Source organism: Bos javanicus, chromosome 15 (genome assembly GCF_032452875.1).
Source record: "Bos javanicus breed banteng chromosome 15, ARS-OSU_banteng_1.0, whole genome shotgun sequence".
Classification (NCBI taxonomy): Eukaryota; Metazoa; Chordata; class Mammalia; order Artiodactyla; family Bovidae; genus Bos; species Bos javanicus.
In genome coordinates this window covers 80,470,389-80,497,908 of record NC_083882.1, presented here as the reverse complement: position 1 = coordinate 80,497,908, position 27,520 = coordinate 80,470,389, and the positions used below count along the sequence as shown (strand labels likewise).

General features: G+C 39.5%; 1 protein-coding gene and 1 pseudogene across 1 annotated transcript; both read left to right on the top strand.

Moving 5' to 3' along the window:
* The first annotated feature begins 9,223 nt into the window (after window positions 1-9,223).
* Window positions 9,224-10,171, top strand: LOC133261499 (olfactory receptor 5G25-like; annotated as a pseudogene).
* A 4,141-nt stretch (window positions 10,172-14,312) lies between these two features.
* On the top strand, window positions 14,313-15,326 carry LOC133261498 (olfactory receptor 5G9-like). Its single transcript, XM_061439975.1, is given in 1 exon segment — window positions 14,313-15,326. A coding segment is annotated over 1 exon segment (945 nt). The 3' UTR covers window positions 15,258-15,326.
* Window positions 15,327-27,520: the final 12,194 nt, after the last annotated feature.

Below are 27,520 nucleotides of genomic sequence, written 5' to 3'. Positions count from 1 at the left end.
CCATGCAAATAGGGACCAAAAGAAAGCAGGAGTAGCAATACTCATATCAGATAAAATAGACTTTAAAACAAAGGCTGTGAAAAGAGACAAAGAAGGTCACTACATAATGATCAAAGGATCAATCCAAGAAGAAGATATAACAATTATAAATATATATGCACCCAACATGGGAGCACTGCAGTATGTAAGACAAATGCTAACAAGTATGAAAGGAGAAATTAACAATAACACAATAATAGTGGGAGACTTTAACACCCCACTCACACCGATGGATAGATCAACTAAGCTGAACTTTCTTTATAGTCCAACTCTCACATCCATACATGACTACTGGAAAAACCATAGCTTTGACTAGATGGACCTTTGTTGGCAAAGTAATGTCTCTGCTTTTTAATATGCCATCTGCTGCTGCTGCTAAGTCGCTTCAGTCGTGTCCGACTCTGTGCAACCCCACAGATGGCAGCCCACCAGGCTCCCCCATCCCTGGGATTCTCCAGGCAAGAACACTGGAGTGGGTTGCCATTTCGGTCTCCAGTGAATGAAAGTGAAAAGTGAAAGTGAAGTTCCTCAGTCGTGTCCGACTCCTAGCGACCCCATGGACTACAGCCTACCAGGCTCCTCTGTCCATAGGATTTTCCAGGCAAGAGTACTGGAGTGGGGTGCCATTGCCTTCTCCGAATATGCTATCTAGGTTGCTCAAAACTTTTCTCCCAAGGAGCAATCATCTTTTAATTTCATGGCTGCAGTCACTATCAGCAGTGATTTTGGAGACCTCAAAAAGAACGTCTATCATTGTTTCTATTGTTTCCCCATCTGTTTGCCCTGAAGTGATGGGACCAAATGCCAAGATCTTAGTTTTTTGAATGTTGAATTTCAAGCCAACTTTTTCACTCTCCTCTTTCACTTTCACTGAGAGGCTCTTTAGTTCTTCACTTTCTGCCATAAGTGTGGTGTCATTTGCATTTCTGAGGTTATTGATATTTCTCCCCGCAATCTTGATTCCAGCTTGTGCTTCATCCAGCCCAGCATTTCTCTTGATTTACTCTCCATATAAATTAAATAAACAGTGTGAGAATTTATGGCCTTGACAGACCCTTTCATGATTTGGAACCAGTCTGTTGTTACATGTCCAGTTCTAACTGTTGCTTCCTGACATGCATACCAGTTTCTCAGGAGGCAGGTCAGGTGGTCTGGTATTCCCATCTCTTTAAGAATTTTCCACAGTTTATTGTGATCCACAAGGTCAACAGCTTTGGCATAGTCAACAAAGCTGAAGTAGATGTTTTTCTGGAATTCTACGCTTTTCTGATGATCCAAGAGATGTTGGCAATTTGATCTCTGGTTCCCCTACCTTTTCTAAATCCAGCTTGAACATATGGAAGTTCACAGTTCAAGTATTGTTGAAGCCTGGCTTGGAGAATTTTGAGCATTACTTTATTAGCATATGAGATGACTGCAATTGTGCTGTAGTTTGAGCATTCTTTGACATTGCCTTTCTTTGAGGTTGGAATGAAAACTGACATTTTCAAGTCCTGTGGCCACTGCTGAGTTTTCCAAATTTGCTTGCATATTGAGTGTAGCACTTTCACAGCATCATCTTTTAGGATTTGAAATAGCTCAACTAGAATTCCATCACCTCCACTAGCTTTGTTTGTAGTGATGCTTCCTAAGGCTCACTTAACTTCACATTCCAGGATGTCTGGCTCTAGGTAAGTGATCACACCATCATGATTATCTGAGTCATGAAGATCTTTTTTTTTTTGTACAGTTCTTCTGTGTATTCTTGCCACCCCTTATTAATATCTTCTGTTTCTGTTAGGTCCATACTTTTTCAGTCCTCTATTGTGCCCATCTTTGCATGAAATGTTCCCTTGGTATCTTGAATTTTCTTGAAGAGATCTCTGCTGCTGCTGCTGCTGCTAAGTTGCTTCAGTCGTGTCCAACTCTGTGTGACCCCATAGACGGCAGCCCACCAGGCTCGCTCGTCCCTGGGATTCTCCAGGCAAGAACACTGGAGTGAGTTGCCATTTCCTTCTCCAATGCAGGAAAGTGAAAAGTGAAAGTGAAGTTGCTCAGTCCTGTCTGACTCCTAGCGACCCCATGGACTCCAGCCTACCAGGCTTCTCCGTCCATGAAATTTTCCAGGCAAGAATACTGGAGCGGGTTGCCATTGCCTTCTCCATGAACAGATCTCTAGTCTTCCTCATTCTATTGTTTTCCTCTATTTCTTTGCATCGATCACTGAAGAAAGCTTTCTTATCTCTCCTTGCTATTCTTTGGAACTCTGCATTCAAATGGGTGTATCTTTCTTTTTCTCCTTTGCGTTTCACTTCTCTTTTCACAGGGACTTCCCTGGTGGCTCAGATGGTAAAAGTATCTGCCTGCAATGTGGGAGACCTGGGTTTGATCCCTGGGTTGGGGAGATCCCCTGGAGAAGGAAATGGCAGCCTACTCCAGTATTGTTGCTTGGAAAATCCCATGGACAGAGGAGCCTGGCGAGCTGCAGTCCATGGGGTCGCAAAGGATCGGACATGACTGAGCAACTTCATTTTCACTTTCTCTTTTCACAGCTATTTTTAAGGCCTCCTCAGACAACCATCTCGCCTTTTTGCATTTCTTTTTCTTGAGGATGTTCTTGATCCCTGCCTCCTATACAATGTCATGAATTTCCATCCACAGTTCTTCAGGCACTCTCTCTATCAGACATAATCCCTTAAACCTATTTCTCACTTTCACTGTATAATCATAAGGGATTTGATTTAGGTCATACCTGAATGGTCTAGTGGTTTTCTCTACTTTCTTCAACTTAAGTCTGGGTTTGGCAATAATGAATTCATGATCTGAGCCAGAGTCAGCTTCTGGTCTTGTTTTTGCTGACTGTATAGAACTTCTCCATCTTTGGCTGCAAAGAATATAATGAGTCTGATTTTGGTATAGAGTATCTGGTGATGTCCATGTGTATAGTCTCCTCTTTTGTTGTTTGAAGAGGGTGTTTGTTATGACCAGTGCATCCTCTTGAGGGATGCCTAATATGCATCTCTAATGACAAGATGGATGTCCTGGGGCAACGTTTATGTGAATAGATATTATCTGTTTTCTGTAATACCTTGAAAGATTCTTCATTTCTTAGAGTAAGAATTTTTTACTCTAAGTGTTCAAATGCTTTGAAGTTTGAGTCCAATCCTATTTTTCTTGTTTTTGAAATTTTCATATATACAGCGTGTACTGATTTTGTCTTTCAAAGATGTTGTCCAAATTTTAGCACTCCACTGCTGCATAGATACCATCAATCCACCTTATTTTTACTTACCTATACCTTAATCATACTGTTCATGGGGTTCTCAAGGCAAGAATACTGAAGTGGTTTGCCATTCCTTCTCCAGTGGACCACATTCTGTCAGATCTCTCCACCATGACCAGTCTGTCTTGGTGGCCCCACGGGCATGGCTTAGTTTCATTGAGTTAGACAAGGCTGTGGTCTGTGTGATCAGATTGGCTAGTTTTCTGTGATTATGGTCTCAGTGTGTCTGCCCTCTGATGCCCTCTTGCAACACCTACCGTCTTACTTGGATTTCTCTTACCTTGGATGTGAGGCATCCCTTCATGGCTGCTCCAGCAAAGCACAGCCACTGCTCCTTACCTTGGATGAGTCACCCATCCTGACTTTGAATGTGGAGTAGCTCCTCTTGGTCCTCCTGCGCCCGTACAGCCGCCACTCCTTGGACGTGAGGTTGCTCTTCTCGTCCACCATCCCTATCCTCGGATGTGGAGTAGCTCCTCTTGGCCACTGCCCCAGATAATCACGATGGTGAGAAACCTATATGCAGGTCAGGAAGCAACAGCTAGAACTGGACATGGAACAACAGACTGGTTCCAAATAGGGAAAGGAGTACGTCAAGGCTCTATATTGTCACCCTGCTTATTTAACTTATATGCAGAGTACATCATGAGAAACGCTGGGCTGAAAGAAGCACACGATGGAATCAAGATTGCTGGGAGAAATATCAATAACCTCAAATATGCAGATGATACCACCCTTATGGCAGAAAGTGAAGAGGAACTAAAAAGCATCTTGATGAAAGTGAAAGAGGAGAGTGAAAAAGTTGGCTTAAAGTTCAACATTCAGAAAACTACGATCATGGCATCTGGTCCCATCACTTCATGGGAAATAGATGGGGAAACAGTGGAAACAGTGTCAGACTTTATTTTTTTGGGGGGCTCCAAAATCACTGCTGATGGTGATTGTAGCCACGAAATTCAAAGATGCTTACTCCTTGGAAAGAAAGTGAACAACCTAGACGGCATATTAAAAAGCAGAGACATTACTTTGTCAGCAAAGGTCCATCTAGTCAAGGCTATGGTTTTTCCAGTGGTCATGTATGGATGTGAGAGTTGGACTGTGAAGAAAGCTGAGCACCAAAGAATTGATGCTTTTGAACTGTGGTGTTGGAGAAGACTCTTGAGAGTCCCTTGGACTGCAAGGAGGTCCAACTGGTCCATCCTACAGGACACCAGTCCTGGGTGTTCATTGAAAGGACTGATGCTAAAGCTGAAACTCCAGTACTTTGGCCACCTCATGTGAAGAGTTGACTCATTGGAAAAGACCCTGATGCTGGGAGAGATTGTGAGTAGGAGCAGAAGGGGACGACAGAGGATGAGATGGCTGGATGGCATCAGCGAGTCGATGGACATGAGTCTGAGTGAACTCTGGGAGTTGGTGATGGACAGGGAGGCCTGGCGTGCTGCGATTCACGGGGTCGCAAAGAGTCAGAGACGACTGAGTGCCTGAAATGAACTGAACTGAATACCTTAATCACCTTTTGAGATTGCTTATGTCCAAGAGACTATTTCCAAAACTTTTGTTGCAATGATCCCACCCTTTTAGTTTAGCTCACAAACCAGTTTTGGGGTCCTTAGTGCTGCTGTGGACTCAGACTCCCCTTCTGATTCTAATCTCTCTGAAGCAAGACTTTATCTTACACCCTCAAACTGCACAATGTCAAGGGCTGGTGATAATTATGTGGTAGTTGAAGGTTCAGAGTTGGAATTTCAAACAGGCAGGTGGTCCCAAATGCAGGTGTAGTTTTACTTTGTGCAAGTACATTTGATTCAAAGTCCCCAAACTATTTTCTCATAAAATAACTTTAATTTCTTCCCTGTAGGCCTGATCTCCTGAGCTTCCATTTCCTTGTGGGAGTTATTGCTAATTTACACAACAGCTCTTTAGAAAATCCTCTGGTGAGGGTTTTGCAGAATTGAGTCAATGAATTCACTAAAGTACCGTTAAGAAGGTCCAAGTTTCAAGATGGTATCAGAATATTATCTATCCTCCTAGTCAACATGAAGAAGCTGAGAGAAAAATGGCATGTCTACATTTGTAGAGTAATTCATTTTCATATGAGGGAATGTTAATTTCATAATTAATTTTGCCATAACTAGTTTTGGTCATGTCTGTTTTTAATTTATTTTTAATTGAAAGATAATTGCTTTACAATGTTCTGTTGGTTTCGGTCATACATCAACACGAATCAGCCACAGGTATACATATGTCCCTTCCCTTTTGAACCTTCCTCCCACCACCCACCCCATCCCACCCCTCTAGGGTGTCACAGTAGGGCATTTTTTCGTTTCCTTTTTAGGAAATTTCCCAAAGTGCCATCAGGAAGCCAGACGTGGAAGATGAGTTTAGAAGCTTAGGAAAGCATTATCTTTAAGCTTATTATGAAGGATAATTTGGTAGAAATAGAACGTTTCGTCTTTGTCTTTTGGTTTAAATGACCTAACTTGAATGTACATTTTGTTTGAATTTTGTATTTGGCATAGAGATGGTGAATGCACTTTAAGACATATGGGCTCATAGAATGTTAGAATGATGAGACCTTGGTTGGTATCTCTGGGTCTTAATTTCTTCACATTACATATACTGGAATATTATATGTAGAAAACAAACTTCTGAATCAGCTAACTTACATCTGATGCTACTCATATCCAAAGATCATGAGTTTTCTGAACTGGAAAATTTTATCTGGGCAAGGCTGGGAAAAATAAAGTGATACGCATTTTGACTGTCAAAAACTGTTGTTTTCACATAGTAATTTGAGTTGGTTGAGATCACAGAGGAGAATATTCTAGTTACATCTTCATAGATTTTTTTTTATCACCTTAATTTATTTTGACACTTAAAATGCTTTGTTTCCATCTTTGAGTGAGAGCGAACATAAGTATAAATGACCTGAAATGAGTTCTGTGTTTACAAAGAAACATGTCACTACTTAGGTATTATTTTTTGACTAATCTAAAATTCCACCCCTCCAGGCCTTTTCTTTTCTTTTTTTAAATTTTATTTTATTTTTAAACTTTACAAATTGTATTAGTTTTGCCAAATATCAAAATGAATCCGCCACAGGTATACATGTGTTCCCCATCCTGAACCCTTCTCCCTCCTCCCTCTGAGCTCCATTGCCTCTGAGACCACAGGAGGTCTGTTGCTTTTATTTCATTAATTTCCTGTTAAGTAAAATCCTTTTCAAGGTGTCTTACCAGGGAACACTGGCATTCGTTTTCTGTCAACACATCTGCTGCACACACTGCACTTAATATTTCTGTGTGATTGTGTTGCTGGCATCACCATGATTATTTCCATGTCCAAAATGCGTACCTCCCTTCTCCAGTTTTTCTTTTTCTTTTTGATGCTATACTCACTTCTCCTTCCTCTAACTTTCTATTCATTTTTTTTTCGAAAACCTTTTTATTTTGAAATAAATATTCACAGGAAGCTTCAAAGATAGTACAGAGAGGTCTCATGTACCTTTCCCTCAGTTTTACCCCAGTTTACTACTATGCTAAGTCACTTCAGTCGTGTCCGACTCTGTGCGAACCCACAGACGGCAGCCCACCAGGCTCCCCCATCTCTGGGATTCTCCAACCTGGAGTGGGTTGCCATTTCCTTCTCCAATGCATGAAAGTGAAAAGTGAAAGTGAAGCTGCTCAGTCATGTCAGACTCTTAGCGACCCCATGGACGGCAGCCTACGAAGCTCCTCCCATGGGATTTTCCAGGCAAGAGTACTGGAGTGGGTTGCCATTGCCTTCTCCGGTTTACTACTATAGTACAATAAAAAAACCAGGAAATTGACATTGGTATGTTATGTGTATAATTCTGTATTGTTTTAGCACTCAATGTAGATTTATTTAACCACCAGCACAATCAGGATACAAAACTATTCCATCTCCACAAAGATCTCCTGTGTGTTATCCTTTTATAGTAACATCACCACCCTCCTTCCCAACATTCTTTTTTTTTTTAATTTAATTTTTAATTTTTTAAATTTAAATTTATTTATTTTAATTGGAGGCTAATTACTTTACAATATTGTATTGATTTTGCCATATATCAACATGAATCCACCACGGGTGTACACGCATTCCCCATCCTGAACCCCCTCCCACCTCTCTCCCCGTACCATCCCTCTGGGTCATCCCAGTGCACCAGCCCCAAGCATCCTGTACATCCATCGAACCTGGACTGGCGATTCATTTCTTACATGATATTATACATGTTTCAATGCCATTGTCCCAAATCATCCCACCCTCTCCCTCTCCCACAGAGTCCAAAAGACTGTTCTATACATCTGTGTGTCTTTTGCTGTCTTGCATACAAAGCTGTGGTACATATACACAATGGAGTAATACTCAGCCATTAAAAAGAATACATTTGAATCAGTTCTAATGAGGTGGATGAAACTGGAGCCTAATATACAGAGTGAAGTAAGCCAGAAAGAAAAACACCAATACAGTATACTGCTACTGCTAAGTCACTTCAGTCGTGTCCGACTCTGTGTGACCCCATAGACAGCAGCCCACCAGGCTCCCCCATCCCTGGGATTCTCCAGGCAAGAACACTGGAGTGGGTTGCCATTTCCTTCTCCAGTGCATGAAAGTGAAAAGTGAAAGTGAATTTGCTCAGTCGTATCCGACTCTTAGTGACCCCATGGATTGCAGCCTACCAGGTTCTTCCATCCATGGGATTTTCCAGGCAAGAGTACTGGAGTGGGGTGCCATTGCCTTCTCCGCCAATACAGTATACTAACACACATATATATGGAATTTAGAAAGATGGTAACCTTCCCAACATTCTTAATCCCAAGCAATCTCTTCTCCATCTCTAAGATTCTGCCATCTGAGTATGTTTTATAAATGGAATCATAGAGTACATGGCCTTTTCAAATTGTTTTTTATTTTATCAACTCCACTATTGATACTCAGCCAGATTGTTGCATGTATCATATTTTGTTTCTTTTTATTACTGAATAGTATTCCGTGGTATGGATATACCACAGTTTGCTCAATTATTTTTGTTATTTCAAGTGTTTGGACATTATGAATAATGTTTCTATGAATACAGTTGTCCGGGTTTTTCTGTCAGCATAGGTTTTTAGGGGGATAAATGCCTAGGTGTGTCATTTTCATGCTTAAGATATTATTTTTCTCTCCAAGATTCTGATAAGTCACAATTGATTTCAGCACCTATTGAATGTTTAAGAACTAGTCTCTCTAATGGGCTGAAAAGAGAATGGAGTTTGATAAAGTAATCAGCATGTGCATTAATAATATGAGGAATACAGGTGTTTCGGAGAAGGCATCACAGAGTAGACACTGCTGAGGACTTTGAACTCTGTTTGAAAGCCAACTTCATTTGTCTGAGCTTGCATTCCTTCTTAGACTTCAGAAGTTATCTTTTAGAGAACACGCTGACATTTTTTTCCAGAATCTGAAGAAATTAGCAAGGAAATTATATTTCTTACAGTCTTTATCTAGGGTGAGAGTGAGAACTATCAGCCTGAATTAATCAAATGCACATGATACCTTATCTGTGAAACATGTCTTAAAATATCCTTGGTTCAAAGGCAGGGATTTTTAGAAATGTCATCTGGCACAGTTAGAGGATTGCTTTAGATAATCTCCAAAAGCTACTTCTACACCTAAAATCTATGATTCTCTTCAAAAATTTCTGTTTTAATCAAGAAGAAATTGAGGTTTAGTGACTTAATATCATGCAAACAATAAGTGGATGGATGACCACTCAGAGGTAGAAGTCAGGAGTGTTGTCGTTCGATCTACCCTGTAAATGTAAAAAAGATAAAAGATTCATTCATTTTTAAAATGAGGAAACCCAATTATGAATTGACTCCAAAGAAAGATCTCTCTCTTTCAGAGAAATGGATTATGGAAAATGAAACTCTGGTGACTGAGTGTGTTTCCACGGGCTTGACAAATCGCCTCCAGCTCCAGGTTGTTCTTTTTGTGATATTTCTCTTGGTCTATGTTGCACTTTTCTGGGAACCTTGGGGATGATCACTCTCATTTGGATGGATTCTCGCCTGCACAGCCCCCTGAACGTTTTCCTCAGCCACTTGTCCTTTGTGGACATCTATTCCTCTCTGTCACTGGTCCCAAGATGGTAACTGACATCTTTGTGGAGAAAAAAGTCATCTCTTTCTTTGATTGTGCTGCCCAGATCTGGTTTTTATTTTTTTATTTTTTTAAATATATTTTTATTTTATTTTTTATTTTATTATTTATTTTGTGTAGTGACTGAGTGTTTCCTCTTGGCTTCCATGGCATATGACTGGCATATGGCCATCTGTAAGCCCCTGTTGTATACACTAATTATGTCTCAGCAAGTCTGTGGGCAGCTGGTGGTAGCTCCTTATATCGAGGGCCTTATAAGCACCATGATCCACACAACCTTCACCTTTTGCCTGCCTTACTGTGGTCCAAAAATCACCAATCACTTCTTCTGTGACCTTCTTCATGTTCTCTCCGTGGCATGTGCAGACACACGGGTCAATGAAGTTTTACTTTTCTCTTGGCTGGAGCTCCAGGAGTACTCAGTGGCCGTATCATTTTGGTCTCCTACATTTAGTTGTCATCACTGTCCTGAGGATCCGTCTGCTGACAGGAGGTGGAAAGCCTTCTCCACCTGCTCTTCACACCTGACTGCTGTCTCCATCCTTTATGGGACACTCTTCTTCATCTATGTATGTTCAAGTTCCAGTTTCTCCTTGGATATTAATAAAGTGATTCCCATGTTGAACCCACTTATCTATAGCCTGAGAAACAAGGAAGTAAAAGAATCATTCAGAAAGGAAGAAGTTTCTTATGGGTAAATAAACTGGAACACCATTTATACTACAGATTGAGAGTAATCTGAATGCAAGATGTAGCCACATGGGCTGGGTATAGAGAATCTTTATTTTATGTTGAGATTTTGGGTCATTGACAAGTCATACAATGTCTTGGGTTATAATTTTCTCACTTTGTTTTTCTCATTTCTGATTCAGTAGGGATGGATTTTAGAACTTTTAAACTTAAAAGAGTAGATTATTGAATCCCAAGACTTAAAAATATTCTTATCATATAAAAAAATTTATGACTAGGATATCAGAAGTTCCTTGTTAAGTCCTGAGTAAATGTTGTAATCATAGCAGTGACTTAGCAGTACTTTCATTTTCCTTACAGTGTGTTGCGGTCTCTCGTCTGTAATCTTGACCTTGACTCTTTAAACATAGACTGTTAAAAAATGTATTAAGGTCAAAAGTTTAAAGCTTTCAATTATAAGATAAATATGTTCTGGGGCTGTAAAATATAGCACAGTTTCTATAGCTAACAACACTGTATTTTATATTTGTAAGTTGCTGAGAGAGAAGATTTTTTAAAATTTTATTTTATTATTTAACTTTACAATATTGTATTGGTTTTGCCATATATCAACATGAATCCACCACAGGTATACATGTGTTTCCCATCACGAATCCTCATCCCTCCTCCCTCCTCCCTCCCCGTACCATCCCTCTGGGGCGTCCCAGTGCACCAGCCCCAAGCATCCAGTATCGTGCATCGAACCTGGACTGGCGACTCATTTCATATATGATATTATACATGTTTCAATGCCATTCTCCCAAATCATCCCACCCTCTCCCTCTCCCACAGAGTCCAAAAGACTGTTCCTTTAATCATTCTCATCATGAGAAATGAAATTCAGAACTCTGTTAGGTGATTGATAAGCTAATTGGGGTAATCATTTTGCAATATACACAAATATTGAATAATTATGGTGTATACCTTGGACTAATAAAATATTATGTTAATTATATATCAATAAACCTGAAAAAAGTGAGATATTCAGAAACTATGTAACCATAGCACTCTCTAATATTACCTTCATGTTTGGTGTACATTTATTCCCAAGGCCTTTTATATCCTCTATACTCTTTAGTCATAGTAATAATTTATTGGGATTTTGCTGCTGTAATCATATGCTTTGTGCATATGAAGTACAGAATATCTCCATGTTCTTTAATAAAGTATTAGCTATTATTGTTATTATTTATTGATCTTTGTGACATACGCAGGATATTAGTTCTATATTTACAGATAATGCACCAACAGCCATGAAGAGTCAATGCATTACCTGTGACTTCATAATTTGGTCTCATACTTTTATTTTCTCCAGTTACAATATTCCTTCAGCCATATTTTTGTGTTCTGTTTTCTGGAACATGGCAACAAATAAAAAAATGGGGGAATAAATGATGTTTTTGTACTAGTATAAGACTTATTGAGATCTACACTTTGTCATTCTTAAAGACTTTCTTTAAAATGTATTTAAACTTTAATTTAAAAAATTAAAGAACAACAAAAAATGCGTTTAATTTTAGTTCAGTAACTTTGAAGGATAAAAGTAGTTAGTAATACCCTAGAATTTTTGTTTTATGTATTTTTTGTCATGCTTTCTGCCAGTTTTGGTGACTATGTTGGTTAATTACACTGCAGTATATGTTAGAACTGGACATGGAACAACAGACTGGTTCCAAATAGGAAAAGGAGTACATCAAGGCTCTATATTGTCACCTTGCTTATTTAACTTATATGCAGAGTACATCATGAGAAACGCTGGGCTGGAAGAAGCACAAGCTGGATCAAGATTGCCAGGAGAAATATTAATAACCTCAGATACGCAGATGACACCACCCTTATGGCAGATAGTGAAGAAGAACTAAAAAACCTCTTGATGAAGGTGAAAGAGGAGAGTGAAAAAGTTGGCTTAAAGCTCAACATTCAGAAAACAAAGATCATGGCATCTGGTCCCATCACTTCATGTGAAATAGATGGGGAAACAGTGGAAAAGGTGTCAGACTTTATTTTTGGGGCTCCCAAATCACTGCATATGGTGACTGCAGCCATGAAATTGAAAGACGCTTACTCCTTGGAAGGAAAGTTATGACCAACCTAGACAGCATATTGAAAAGCACAGACATTACTTTGCCAACAAAGGTTCGTCTAGTCAAGGCTATGGTTTTTCCTGTGGTCATGTATGGATGTGAGAGTTGGACTGTGAAGAAAGCTGAGCACCAAAGAACTGATGCTTTTGAACTGTGGTGTTGGAGAAGACTCTTGAGAGTCCCTTGGACTGCAAGGAGATCCAATCAGTCCATTCTAAAGGACATCAGTCCTGGGTGTTCTTTGGAAGGAATGATGCTAAAGCTGAAACTCCAGTACTTTGGCCACCTCAGGCGAAGTGTTGACTCATTGGAAAAGACTCTGATGCTGGGAGGGATTGGGGGCAGGAGGAGAAGGGGACGACGATGGACATGAGTCTGAGTGAACTCTGGGAGTTGGTGATGGACAGGGAGGCCTGGCATGCTGTGATTCATGGGGTCGCAAAGAATCGGACACAACTGAGCTACTGAACTGAACTGACTGATACTGAGGAGAGAAAAGATTTGAAAAAATGGTATTGGATCCATGGGATCTGCATGGGAAAAAAGTGATCATTTACCCTTACTTCACAGCAAATACTAAGGTCATCTCAAGATGATTTGGAGATCAAGATGTGAAAGGGAAGGGATTAAAACATTTAGAAAATAATACGGGAGAGGATCTCTGTGATATGTGGTTGCAAATTAAAAAAATAAGCTACAAAAATACTAAACATGAAAGAAAATATTGATTACCTAAACCACATTAAAATTGAGACCATAGGCTTGCCTTTAAGAGCATAAACATGTAAGACACACCAAAGAAAGATGTATTTACAGTGAATATAGCTGGTATACCTGAAATACATGAATAATTACCATATATTTTTTAAACAAGTCAGGCAATCTAGTGAAAAAATGTGGGCAAACGCTTGAATAACTATTGGTTATATAAATGTCCTGAAAATATTGCAAAGTTGCTCAATCTCACTAGAAATTGGCAAAATGGCTGGTAAAGTTCCAAAGCAGCATTAGATTTGCCTTTTTCAGTGAAACATCTCCCAATTTCTCATGGAAAAATCTGTATATACAGTAGAAATTCTTCACACATTTTGATTTTCAGTGATTTTTTTTTTGTCCGTATTGGAAAAAGACACTAATTAAAATGATCACAATGTCAAATAAGGTATCCTGTGGAAAATTCTCTATTATAATGAACTTTAGATAAACAGTTCCAGAAATTTTGTCATCATTACTCTGAAGTTTACTCTGTAAATAGCTAAAGAAGGAGGTAAGAAAAGGATTCAAACACAGAAAACAAATATTTTGATCCCAGAGGATTTTTAAAAGCATTTAGAGGCAGCAATAACATTTTAACTTACTTTCCTCTTAATAAAATTCCCAAGGTATGGCATACTTTAGGGAAACAAATTCTCTCAGAACAAAAAATGATGTAACTACTTCTGAAAACCTTAATTCATGTGGAGATTTTTTTTTTTTTTCAGAGTGGAATCTTCCTATTTCCTTGGGGGAAAATCTAAGAATAGGACCAAGTGACTGCCAGACAGTCGGACTTCCTCTCTGTGCAAAGGCACAGGTCTGGGTGGGAAGATGAAAGGCATGCTGAAAAAAGAGCACAGTTTGTACTTCAATGTTAATTTTCTAAAGAAGAAAGGAACTCACTGCCATGTAAGTTTAACTCACTTTTTAAACCTATTTCTGATTCTCTATATCTTCAAAAGTTCAAGATGAGTTAAATGGATTTATGGGGAAATAAGATTGACTAACATTCAAAATATTTTATAGGTTTTCTAATGTCGAACAAACTCCTAGTTAAACCCTAATTTTCTCTCTAAAACGTTTAAGGCATATTACTCTTTAGAACTGTATTTGATTTGCTGGCGTTTCATTCTAGCTTTTGTATGCCAACGTTCCCAAACTGAAAACCTGCAATTTCTTTTCTTATGGATAATGTTATGCTTCTAAGTAATTTAAAGCTTTGTGCACAATAAATTTCTTGTTTTTTTCCCTCACTCTAGTGACTGAGCTAACCAATGGCTGGTGAAAACTATACAAGGATCACAGAGTTTATTTTCACAGGCTAAAAGTACCATCCGCATGTGCAAGGCTTCCTCTTCTCGCTCTTCCTTCTTTTTTACCTTGTCACCATGACAGGAAACCTGGGCATGATTATCCTCATCCGGATAGATTCCCGCCTGCACACACCGATGTACTTTTTTCTCAGTCACCTGTCCTTTGCGGATGTCTGCTTTTCATCCGTGGTTGGCCCCAAGATGCTCAGAGACTTCTTCGCTGAAAGGAAAGCCATTTCTTTCCTGGGCTGCGCCTTGCAGCAGTGGTTCTTTGGGTTCTTTGTGGCCGTCGAGTGCCTTCTCCTGGCGTCCATGGCTTATGACCGCTACATGGCCATCTGTAACCCATTGCTGTATTCCGTCGTCATGTCCCACAGACTCTGCATACAGCTGGTGGTCGGACCCTACGCTGTTGGATTTCTGAACACCATGACCCACACAACAGCTGCTTTCCGACTTCCCTTTTGTGGTTCCAACATTATCAATCACTTCTTCTGTGACATGTCCCCGCTTCTATCTCTGGTATGTGCTGACACGCGGATCAATAAATTGCTAGTTTTCATCGTGGCTGGAACTGTACTGGTCATCAGCAGCCTGACTATATTAATCTCCTATTGTTACATCCTCATCTCTATCCTGAGCATCCGCTCTGCTCATGGGAGGCACAGAGCCTTTTCCACATGCTCTTCCCATCTCACAGCTGTCTCCATCTTGTATGGGACTCTCTTCTTTACCTACGTGAGGCCAGGCACAGTTTTTTCTCTGGATCTCAATAAAGTGGTGGCAGTGTTCTACACAGCAGTGATTCCCATGTTGAATCCTCTCATCTACAGCTTGAGAAATAAAGAAGTGAAAGCTGCTATGTGCAGGACCATCGCCAGGAGAAAGTTTTGCCTCAAAAGTTAAATTTCCATCTAAAACAGAAAATAGATTAAAAAGTAAAGCTTCCAGACATGGCTAGACTATCTGACCATTATCCAAAGATGCTAAAAAATTTGAAGAATTTGGGGGGTGCTATCCTTCCATTCTTCTACATGATTTTTATTTTAAAACCTTTTTTAAAAAAGCTCCATTTCATCATGTCCCTATTAGTGATAAAAATCCCCAATCCCCCAGACTCAGAGCAATTCCTTCTCCTCAAACATCTTCATTACTGAGAATATGATTGAATCTAATAAATGTTGAAGAAACCTAGTTACTAATACTTTCACACTAGTTGGACCAACAGAAATGTCCAGATGAGGTGAGTTTCTTTGGAACAACAAACATTACCCATATCCTTACATGTACAGTTGAAAATATCAAACAGAACATTTACTTCTCTTACATATGACTTTAAAAAGTAAATAATGCTCCATACATTATTTTTAATATCTGTTATGCTTATTTTCTTAATTCTTACCTTCCAAAAATACAATATCATGATCACTGAAGATGAAAATGCAGCTAAGCAAGTGAAGAAAAATGTTAACCAAAAAAAAAAAAAAAAGAAAACCTCTTTAGTTTTCCAACTATTATGTTAGTATTAATATTCAGTTTTCCCTAGTTCTTTCAAATAAAGATAGAGATAGCTTACTACAGAAAGTAGAAATAAATTACAAAGAAGTGAATGAAAAAAATGAGAAAACTTCTGAAAAATCAGAAACAATGAGCTGAGAAGTTATTGGTAATTAAAATGCAGAAAATTTATTTCTTATTGTCTTGTTAGTATTTTTCTCTTATTCTTTTAAAATTAAAAAAATACAATAGAATGAAGATAAAAAATATTTCAACACCTTTCTGCTCCCCTCAACCTCAGAAGAATCCAAAGAGGAATTATATGAACTGCAATCATTTTCATAAAAGTTAAGTGATTTTTGAAAAGCATCCACTTGGTATAAACTAAATTCTAACAACATCTACCTTTAGCCCTGATAGCTATTGGTGATCTAAAATGTAAAAGTTATCTCTAGGCTATACAGAGATCCACATATAAGTAGAGGAAAAAAACAAAACAAAAAACAGATATGCTTGAGTAGTGATGTAGGAAATAACTAGGGTGTAGAATCTAGCTCAAACCCCTGCCCGGATAAATATCTTGATGCAGTTGTTGGATAAGCAAATGATTTCTCAGGCAGTATTGATGAAAGGATAGTGTCACAATCCTTCTTCCTCACTCCAGAAGTCGTTGTACCTGCTTTGAATATTGCAACTATACTAAGAATAGCACATTACAGGGACTGGACTGGGCATGGAATGACTTGGGTTCAAGGGAAGTAAGCAGACTATGGAATCAACTGGATATGAAGACGTGGAGCCAGTGTACAGGCTAGGAATAATAGTCTGCATTCAATGAAGCTGTTGTCTCTTCAGGAATGAGGCATGTGCTAAATAGTCAGAGAGACAGAAATAGTGCTAGTAGGAGGCTATTAAAAGGATCAGGATGTTAGCTCAGAAATTTCCTGCATTTAATTTCTATTATTTATTTATTGTAGAAACAATTAATTAGATGGAGGCTGGGATGAACCATTTCAGATGTGTATGTGTTTGCTGCTAATAGTGAAGTGAGGTGACTTTTCTTTCTCTTGATGGAAAGAAAATTACCACTGTTCTGATCTGTGCTTAGAGCAGAGGTTCTTGGGGTTCTTGCAGATGGTAAGTGGTTCCTCTAAACATCTATGGCATCTAAGTATCTTCTGGAAACCAGAGCTCTTTTTATTTGCTGAGCCACACAGATGATGTGTTAAGGTGGTGGAGAGGGTTTCTGCCCTTGGGTTTGTGGACACCATTATAGCTCATGACAACTGTTGATTTCCAATTATTCTCCAGGTCATTTCTAAGACACTGCCCTACTGTTTGCCATCAAATGCTCTGACACTCCATCCAATGTATTTTTACTCAAAAATATTTTTTATGGAATGTTTATATTTATAGAATAACATAACATAATGAGATCCTCTGTTCCCAACATCCAGGTTGTTACTGTTTGTGTCTGGAGTTATAGGTATGGTCTAGCCACCTGCATGGGGAAGAAAGTCAAAAGGGGGCTTTCCTGGTGGCTCAGATGGTAAAGAATCTGCCTGCAATGCAGGAGCCCCTGGTTCCAATCCTGGGTCCTGAAGACACCCTGGGGAAGGAAATAGCAACCCACTCCAGTATTCTTGCCTGGAAAATCCCATGGACAGAGCAGCCTGGTGGGCTACAGTCCATGTACTCTCTGTTTACCTCCTTATGGCCATTGTGAGAATTCACTCAGCTGCTGGAGGACACAGACTTTCACCCTTGCTTTTACCCTGCGTGATCTCTACACTGAATGAGAATCGCTTCTTTATCTATGACTTAGTCTTCCAAGTTCTCCTGACTTTCTCTAAAGGAGTGAAGCCTTTAACACTAAGGTCTCATCAACAAAAAGAGTATTTAGAAAAAAGAAGATTTTTCCCCCTTAAGATCTAAATTCATATCCAATACAGGATATGGGGGGAAAAAGAGCTTCTATGAAAATCAAATGAACTGGGAATGTTCCTATGATTCTATGCCACTTAGCAAGACTTCTGAATGAATGGGAAAAGGAGAGGCTGCTTGATCAGAATTTACATTCCTGTCATTTGGATGCCATGATTGCTTCTCAGTTTCCCAGGAAAAGAATAAAGTTCAAACCCCATACTCAGCACATCAAATCCTGCTGCCAAGAGATTGCTCTTCATCTTGACTTTGAACCACAAGCAAGAGTGCTACATTGCTTCAGTCTTGTCTGACTATTTGTGACTCTATGGACTGTAGCTCACCAGGCTCCTCTGTCAATGGGATTCTCTAGGCATGAATACTGGAGTGGGTTGCCATGTCCCACTCCAGGGGATCTTCCCCACCCAGTGAAAGAACCCATATCTTTTATGTCTCCTGCATTGGCAGGTGGGTTCTTTACCAATAGCACCATCTGGGAAGCCCTCTGAACCACATACACAATTACTTAAAATACCGTTATTAGATCTCTGCAACAAAGAAAATTTCTAGAGCATTCCCTTGTTTTTTCCTGTCCCAACCTCTAATAAGTTTTTTGACAGTTGAATTTCTAATACTAATTTTGATGTTATACTGTCACAAATGTGATCTAATTAACCTATGATTTTGGATTAGAAGATATATATGGCAACATTAAAAAAGTCACCCAGAGACCAAAAACCGCGTCCAAGGAAAGAGAAACCCCAGTAAAACAGTAGGCACTGAGAGAGGGCCTCAGAGGGCAGACACACTGAAACCATAATCACAGACAACAGGCCAATCTGATCACACGGACCACAGCTTGTCTAACTCAATGAAACTAAGCCATGCCTGTTGGGCCACCCATGGTGGATGGGTCATGTTGGAGAGGTCTGACAGAATGTGGTCCACTGGAGAAGGGAATGGCAAACCACTTCAGTATTCTTGCCTTGAGAACCCCATGAACAGCATGAAAAGGCAAAATGATAGGATACTGAAAAAGGAACTCCCAGGGTCAGTAGGTGCCCAATATGCTACTGGAGATCAGTGGAGAAATAACTCCAGAAAGAATTAAGACATGGAGCCAAAGCAAAAACAATACCCAGTTGTGGATGTGACTGGTGATAGAAGCAAGGTCCAATGCTGTAAAGAGCCATATTGCATACGAACCTGGAATGTTAGGTCCATGAATCAAGGCAAATTGGAAGTGGTCAAACAGGAGATGGAAAGAGAGAACATTGACATTCTAGGAATCAGCGAACTAAAATGGACTGGAATGGGTGAATTTAACTCAGATGACCATTATACCTACTACTGTGGGCAGGAATCCCTTAGAAGAAATGGAGTAGCCATCATAGTCAACAAAACAGTCCAAAATGCAGTACTTGGATGCAATCTGAAAAACGACAGAATGATCTCTGTTCATTTCCAAGGCAAACCATTCAATATCACAGTAATCCAAGTCTATGCCCCAACCAGTAATGCTGAAGAAGCTGAAGTTGAATGGTTCTATGAAGACCTACAAGACCTTTTAGAACTAACACCCAACAAAGATGTCCTTTTCATTATAGGGCACTGGAATGCAAAAGTAAGAAGTCAAGAAACACCTGGAGTAACAGGCAAATTTGGCCTTGGAGTACAGAATGAAGCAGGACAAAGACTAATAGAGTTCTGCCAAGAGAATGCACTGGTCATAGCAAACACCCTCTTCCAACAACACAAGAGAAGACTCTACACATGGACATCACCAGATGGTCAACACTGAAATCAGATTGATTATATTCTTTGTAGCCAAAGATGGAGAAGCTCTATACAGTCAGCAAAAACAAGACCAGGAGCCGACTATGGCTCAGATCATGAACTCCTTATTGCCAAATTCAGACTTAAATTGAAGAAAGTAGGGAAAACCACTAGACCATTCAGGTATGACCTAAATCAAATCCCTTGTGACTATACAGTGGAAATGAGAAATAGATTTAAGGGACTAGATCTGATAGACAGAGTGCTTGATGAACTGTGGACAGAGGTTCATGACATTGTACAGGAGACAGGAATCAAGACCATCCCCAAGAAAAAGAAATACAAAAAAGTAAAATGGCTGTCTGGGGAGGCCTTACAAATAGGTGTGAAAAGAAGAGAAGCCAAAAGCAAAGGAGAAAAGGAAAGATATACTCATTTGAATGCTGAATTCCAAAGAATAGCAAGGAGAGATAAAGCCTTCCTCAGTGATCAGTTGAAAGAAATAGAGGAAAAGAATAGGATGGGAAAGATTATAAATCTCTTCAAAAAAATTAGAGATATCAAGGGAACATTTCATGCAAAAATGGGCTCAGTAAAGGACAGAAATGGTATGGACCTAACAGAAGCAGAAGATAGTAAGAAGAGGTGGCAAGAATACAAAAACCTACTACGCCTGAGTTATTTGGGTCCAGGTAGTTCTGGGTGAGCCTAAGGCTACAGGGAGCTTCATGACTCACATGTTTCCCCTAGGCCAAGTGAGATGACTCTGGGCCCCTTTGAAACAATCTGGGAGGATATCTACATAAGAAAAAAGCCAGAGAATTCATTCACGGTCATCCAGTGACCACTCTGAATCTCAGCAGTAATTGATGCAAACCACAGTTCATCCTCCTCCTCTAGAAAGACTGACTCTTGCATCTCTGGGGAGATAAAGTGATGCTAGGAACAGTGTAGTCCTATAGGCTTAGAATTTGTTCATCTCATGTCTGAAGACTCCATCAGGGCAAACTATACCTTATTTTATGTTTCAATCAAAGAAGGAAAGATTTATAAACAATTTAAGAAAGAGTAATTGATCAGGAAAGAGGATACAGTGTTTACTATAAGTCCCTGAGCATCTGAATATCTCTTGATGCAGAACCCAAACTTTAGAAAGGATTAGGGGCTCTCGGGTCTTCTTTTTTTAATATAAATTTATTTATTTTAATTGGAGGTTAATTACTTTACAATATTGTATTGGTTTTGCCATACATCAACATGAATCGGGTCTTCTTCAGGTGTTTGAAAATTCCGTGAAACACACGGATTATCCGAGTAGACATTCTACTTTGTCAAGTCTGTGGAGGCTTTAAGTGGAGCTCATTCAAAGAGTGGACCTTCCATCTAGCTGAAAGTGGCTCCCATCTAAACTCAGGGTTATGGGTCCATGACCACACCGTCCCCAAATCTCACTTGAACCATTTCAAAGCCAAACATAATGGGGTTGAAGTCAGATATCCTGATGCTGATGGAGAGTAGATTTGTCTGTATCCTTCACAAAAGGTCCCTTTGAGTGTGACAAGAGGTTTTGACCATCCTGGAGATTCCATAAATTACTTTCTTGGACCATGGTTTTTACCACTCTTTAAAAATGGGCAATTTTTTTTTAATTGAGAGGATATTTCAACTTTCTTGGGTTATTATACAATTTAGTGTAAAAATCCAACAAAAAACTAATAAGAATATAAAATATATGTGACTAAAGTTTAAAAATATTTTTGTTGTTGCCTAGGAAGTATAATAAAAGACACTTCTGGAGCTGATACTTAAATCACTCTAGAATATTTGGAAAACAGAACACGAAAGAGACACAAATCACATGTAGTTGTACTAGTCACATATACAAACTGCAGCTATTTTCATATGTTTATTTAAGTTATTTCTTGTATGTGTGTATTTGTATAGTATATGTAGAACTCAGCAATACATCAATGCATACAATTTATTTTGTGAGCTAATGGGATATTAAAAAACAAAAGTCCTTATATAATATGGTTGGTCTGTACAGAACATTTGTGTTAAATCATTTGTTTATATTCTTCCAGGATTTTTCTGTGTATGTACATGTAATATTTGAAAAGATTTCTTATGGAATATTATTTTGCCTATTTAAATTATATATCCTAAATATTTTTAATTGGACTATTCTTATTAACTATTCTTCTCAACAGGAGTTTTAATTGCCAAAATAATTTATACAATTAACAAATACACTTGTGATGACTTATAATAACATGATGCTTAGTAGGCAGTATCCCAGGTTCTGAGGATTTATCTGTGAGCCACACAAGCAAAGACCCTTCCTACATGGAGCTTACATTCCATTGAGAGGAGAAAGAAAGAAAGAAAGTGAAGTCGCTCAGTTGTATCTGACTCTTTGCGACCCCATGGACTGTAGCCCACCAGGCTCCTCCGTCCATGGGATTCTCCAGGCAAGAATACTGCAGTGGGTTGCCATTTCCTTCTCCAGGGGATCTACCCTACCCAGGGATCTAACCCAGGTCTCCCGCATTGCAGGCAGACGCTTTAACCTCTGAGCCACCAGGGGAGTAACGCAATGAGAGGAGAGAGGCTTGCAAATAAAGACAAATCAAACTGTGACCAGTATTATTATGAAAGAAGAGCATAAAGAGGTGGAGTATATCTTGCAGTGGAGGCAGGATCATGCAGCTGGTTTGTAGTGGGGTTGGGGGTCCCAACTCAGATCCTCAGACAGTAAAGCTTATACTTCTAGCTATTGTATTAATGCCATCATCATAGTCAGATCACTGAGGAAAAATAACAGATGAGGAGAAGTCAAACGGACCCCATATACTTCTGTGGCAGAAACTACTGAAGAAACATCAGTATTTCATTCTGCCCATCTTTAACAGATGACCTGTGTTTGGTTGGTACATTGAAACCTGTATGCATGAGTGCTAAGTTGCTTTCATTGTGTCTGACTCTTCTCTGTCCGTGGGATTCTCCAGGCAAGAACACTGGAGTGGGTTACTATTTCCTTCTCCAGGGGATCTCCTGGACCCAGGGATTGAACCCGCATATCTTATGTCTCCTGCACTGACAAGTGGGTTTTTTACCACCAGTGCTACCTGGGAAGCCAGTATAAAAGACTGCATTTCTCATCGTCCTTTGTAATTGGGTGTTGACATGTTACTAAGTCCTGATGGGTAAGTGGAAGATTTGTGAGGCACCTATAGGAAGTCTTCTTATACTTTCAGAGAGTGCCTTTCTTCTCAGCTAGCTCCCTTGTGCGACCTGGAATGCAGCTTTGATGGCTGGAACTTGAGCAATCATTTTGGACCATGAGGAAGCATTCGTATCCCTGACACTTTGTACAACCGTATTAGTCCTGTATTGTGGCAAAAACAAATTCTTTTAAATACTTTAAAAAAATCACTTATTTTGAGTTTTATATCATAGGAATGTTGCTGCTGCTGCTAAGTCTCTTCAGTCGTGTCTGACTCTGTGCGACCCCATAGATGGCAGCCCATCAGGCTCCCCCATTCCTGGGATTCTCAAGGCTAGAACACTGGAGTGGGTTGCCATTTCCTTCTCCAGTGCATGGAAGTGAAAAGTGAAAGTGAAGTTGCTCAGTCGTGTCCGACTCTCAGTGACCCCATGGACTGCAGCCTACCAGGCTCCTGTGCCCAAGGGATTTTCCAGGCAATAGTACTGGAGTGGGGTGCCATTGCCTTCTCCATCATAGGAATAGGCAATCGTAATTCAAATTAACCCAGATGCCTATTTTGGAGGCAGAAGGTGGAAACAGCATATCTGTACCATACTTTGGTTGACTGTTGACTTGGTTTTTAGGTTTAGTGCATTAAAATATTGGAGAAGGCATTGGCACCCCACTCCAGTACTCTTGCCTGGAAAATCCCATGGACGGAGGAGCCTGGTAGGCTGCAGTCCATGGGGTCGCTAAGAGTCGGACACGACTGAGTGACTTCCCTTTGACTTCTCACTTTCATGCATTGGAGGAGTAAATGGCAACCCACTCCAGTGTTCTTGCCTGGAGAATGCCATGGACAGAGGAGCTTGGTGGGCTGCCGTCTATGGGGTTGCACAGAGTCGGACACGACTGAAGCAACTTAGCAGCAGCAGCAGCATTAAAATATAGTAATATTCAGAGAAGATAGTAAAGAAATAGTTTCTATTTACTGTCTCTCTCTCCAGTTGACACCATTCAAGAGAAACAAATGCTGATTTTGACCCAACTCGTGCTTAGTAATCTGGTGGCTCTGTCCAGAATGTTGGGGTTTCCTCACTGGTTTTCTCTGCTGGAGCAAGTGCTTATGTCAGTGATTTGGGAGAGGCAGGGTCTCATGATTGACAGCCCTACCAGGTCTAGGATGGACAAGTTATTTATAATAAAAGAGTAATTCTGTTGCCAAAGAAGGAAAAAGAGAGATCTGGTCAGACAGATAAACACATTTGAAATGAAACTTTGAGGAAAGATAGAGAAAGGTTTAAAGAAGATATTTTGGTGAGAGAAAGACACCATTTTCACAATTTCCTATGCCAGAGCAATGTGAGAAACACTCTGAAAAAAAAAAAAACCCTCATTTTTAATGTGCTTAGATTTTTGTGTGTGTGAGAGAGGCAGAGAGGCAGAGACAGAGGCAGAAAGAGAGAAGTTAAATGGGAATGTCCCAATTAATTTTAGGTTATGCAAGTGAGACTACATAATGAAAAATTTAAAATAAGAAGCAGTATTTGGTATTACAGATAATTTAAACAAACAATTTATTTTGCTCATCTATTAAATGGGGATAACATTATGTGAGGCACTGTATGAATATAAAAATAAGTAAGAGATCATAAAAAAGTGCTCAGAAGATTGTAAGTGAGATTTTACTATTTTTATTATCAATATTCTTTTTTATATAAAAACATATTTATAGCAGTATTGACTGTAGGTTTTGTTGATTTTTAAATTTGATTTGCAAAGTAAATGCAATAGCTTTCTTTTTTTATACTTAAGTAAGATAATTTTTAAATTTTTTTATTTTTGCAAATTAATTTATTGTAATTGGAGGCTAATTACTTTACAGTATTGTAGTGGCTTTTGCCATACATTCACATGAATCAGCCATGGGTGTACAATACTCTTCAAGTTAATAAAAATTCCATATTATCATCTTTATAGGCATAAGACAATATCTGTTCCTAATTAACTTTATAAAGTTTTAGTAGCCCAGGAAAAGAGGAATTCTTATTTATCGAATGTCCTGGAGAAACACTACTTCTTTATCGTCAGGGTCTAGGAAAATATACGACTCTCAAGTAGTTTATTCACTAGAAATTTGTTAACTCTATCTTAGGCTTCCCCAGTGGCTCAGCAGTAAAGAATCCACCTGCCAATGCAGGAGACATAGATTCGATTCAGGAATTGGAAACATCCCTTGAAGAAGGAAATGACAACCCACTCCAGAATTCTTGCGTGGGAAATTCCACGGACAGAGGAGCCCAGCGGGCTACAGTCCATGGAGTTGCAAAGAATCTGACACAACTTAGTGACTAAACTACAACAACAAATCTATCTCATGGTATTTTGAAAGGAACGCGACAAAACATTAACTTCTAAGACTCATACTAGTCCTGCTCCAACATCATATTAATAAAGATTCCCTCAAAATGACCTTATTTTCTAAACTGTTATAAACCCAATTTTAATTTTTTTACATTTTTAAAAATTAAATTTATTTATAGAGGCTGATTACTTTACAAAGTTACTTGAAAACAAGAGGGTCAAAGTTTGTTAAAATTTGTTGTACCTTCAGTACCATGAGATGCACTATTTCACATTCTTAATGAAAGATTCCCCTCTACCTTTTTATTCATCTCCTATTTAACAGGGTCTCAGTGAATACAGTGAGGTGAAAGTGATAATCACTCAGTCGTGTCTGACTCTGTGACCCTATGGACTATAGCCCACCAGGCTCCTCTGCCATGGAATTCTCCAGGCAAAAATACTGGAGTGGGCTGCCATTTCCTTCTCCAGGGGATCTTTCCAACCCCAGGATGGGACCTGTGTCTCCTGCATTGCCCGCAGACTTTTTATTTTTGAGCCACCAGGGAAGCTTCAGTGCATATAGAAAGCTTTAGTCGCTCAATTGTGTCTGACTCTTTGCGACTCATGGACTGTAGCCCCCAGGCTCCTCTGTCCATGGAATTCTCCAGGCAAGAGTACTGAGGTGGGTGGTCATTCCCTTCTCCAGAGGAACTTCCTGGCCCAGGGATTGAATCTGCATCTCTGGCATTTCAGGCAGATTCCTTACAGTCTGAGCCACCAGGGAAGTCCACTTTCTGCTCTATTGCCCCTATATTGAATATAGGGTGTGTTCAAATAAAGTGTAGGCAAGGTTCTTAGTGAAGTAACATTGTTATAGTTCCTTTTCAAGGTGGTGTTAAACGTTGCCACGAGGTGGCAGCATCAGCTTATCAATCACAATAAAAGCTTGTTCACATTTCCTTCATTATTTTTTAAGATTTTTTTTTTTTTTTGGGTATGGATCATTTTTAAAGTCTTTATTGAGTTTGTTACAATACTGCTTCTATCTTACGTTATTTTTTTATTTTTTGGCCACAAAGCACAAGGGATCTTAGCTCCCCGACCAGGGATACCTCCTGCATCAGAAGACAAGGTCTGGATACCGGATACCACTGGATACCAGAGAAGTCCCCTCTACTACTTTAATTTACAAAGGATTCCATAGAGTTTCCTGTGTATCTTGGAACTAGAGAAAATGGAGAGCCTATATCCAGTTAGAAACAAATATAAAATTATCAGAAAATAGATCTCATTGGACTGACTGAGGTTATGGAGCAGAATTTTAATTGCACTTTCCCTTAACTGTTCTTTCCCAAGATACAGTACACTTTGGGGACAGGACATCTTCCATAAGAACAAGCAGAAAATGATGCAACTAATTCAGGGGACTTTCAGCTAGTTGTCTAAGACTCTGTATGTGTCACAGTGGAGTCTTCCACACTTTCTTTCTGGAAGAAAGTAAAAAGTAAAATCAAATGACTGTGGAAAATTTGGACCCATTCTATGTGTGAAGGTAAGGGAAGAGATGAAAGCTAACCAACTTGGTTTGTTTTTACTTTAGTTCTTCTTGTCATCTTTAAACAAGAGGGACCCCATTGAAACGTTAAGAACTTCTAAATCATTATCTGTTCCTTTTCCTACCTGATTTTTAGCAAGTTCAGGAGAACATAAATAAAGTAAATTGAAAATAAATTTTATATTTGATTCATGGCCACGATGGCATTATCCTTGTCTTTGATGGATGGTTAAGGAAGATCTAAGAAGAGATAACCTAGGTAGAGAAAAGTTTAGATTCTGCAACTGGATCAAAATATTATAACATGAGTATAAAATGGGTCAGAGAGGAGGAAAAGGGGAAAAGAAAAGCCCTGAATTCAATTCAAATTCCAGTCTGAGCCATCTGGGTGATTTCCTTTCTCCTTGCTGAAAGAATTATTGTGGGCTGTGTTGTTGTTATCCTAAGTGCTCTGAACCCCAGGGAGACCTGTGTTCCTCATCCTGCGTGGTCTCACCTGTTGGAGCACAGTAATCTATTTTAGGCATCAAGCCACATTGAAAAACTGAGAAATTAAAATGTCATGCAGAAGGCCTGGGCAAGGGCTTCTTTTGTTGCTCAATGGTAAAGAATCAGTCTGCCAATGCAGGAGTCATGGGTTTGATCTCTGACCTGGGAAGATCTAACTTGCTGTGGATCAGCTTAGTGGGTGCTCCACAACTATTGAGCTCATGGTGGAGTCCACACGCTGCAACTGTCGAGGCCCGAGCACCCTAGAGCTTGTGCTTAACAACAGGAGAAGGACCACAATGAGAAGCCTGAGCACCGCAACTAGAGAGGAGCCTCCTCTTGCCGCACCCAGGGAAAAAGCCGCTCAGCCATGAG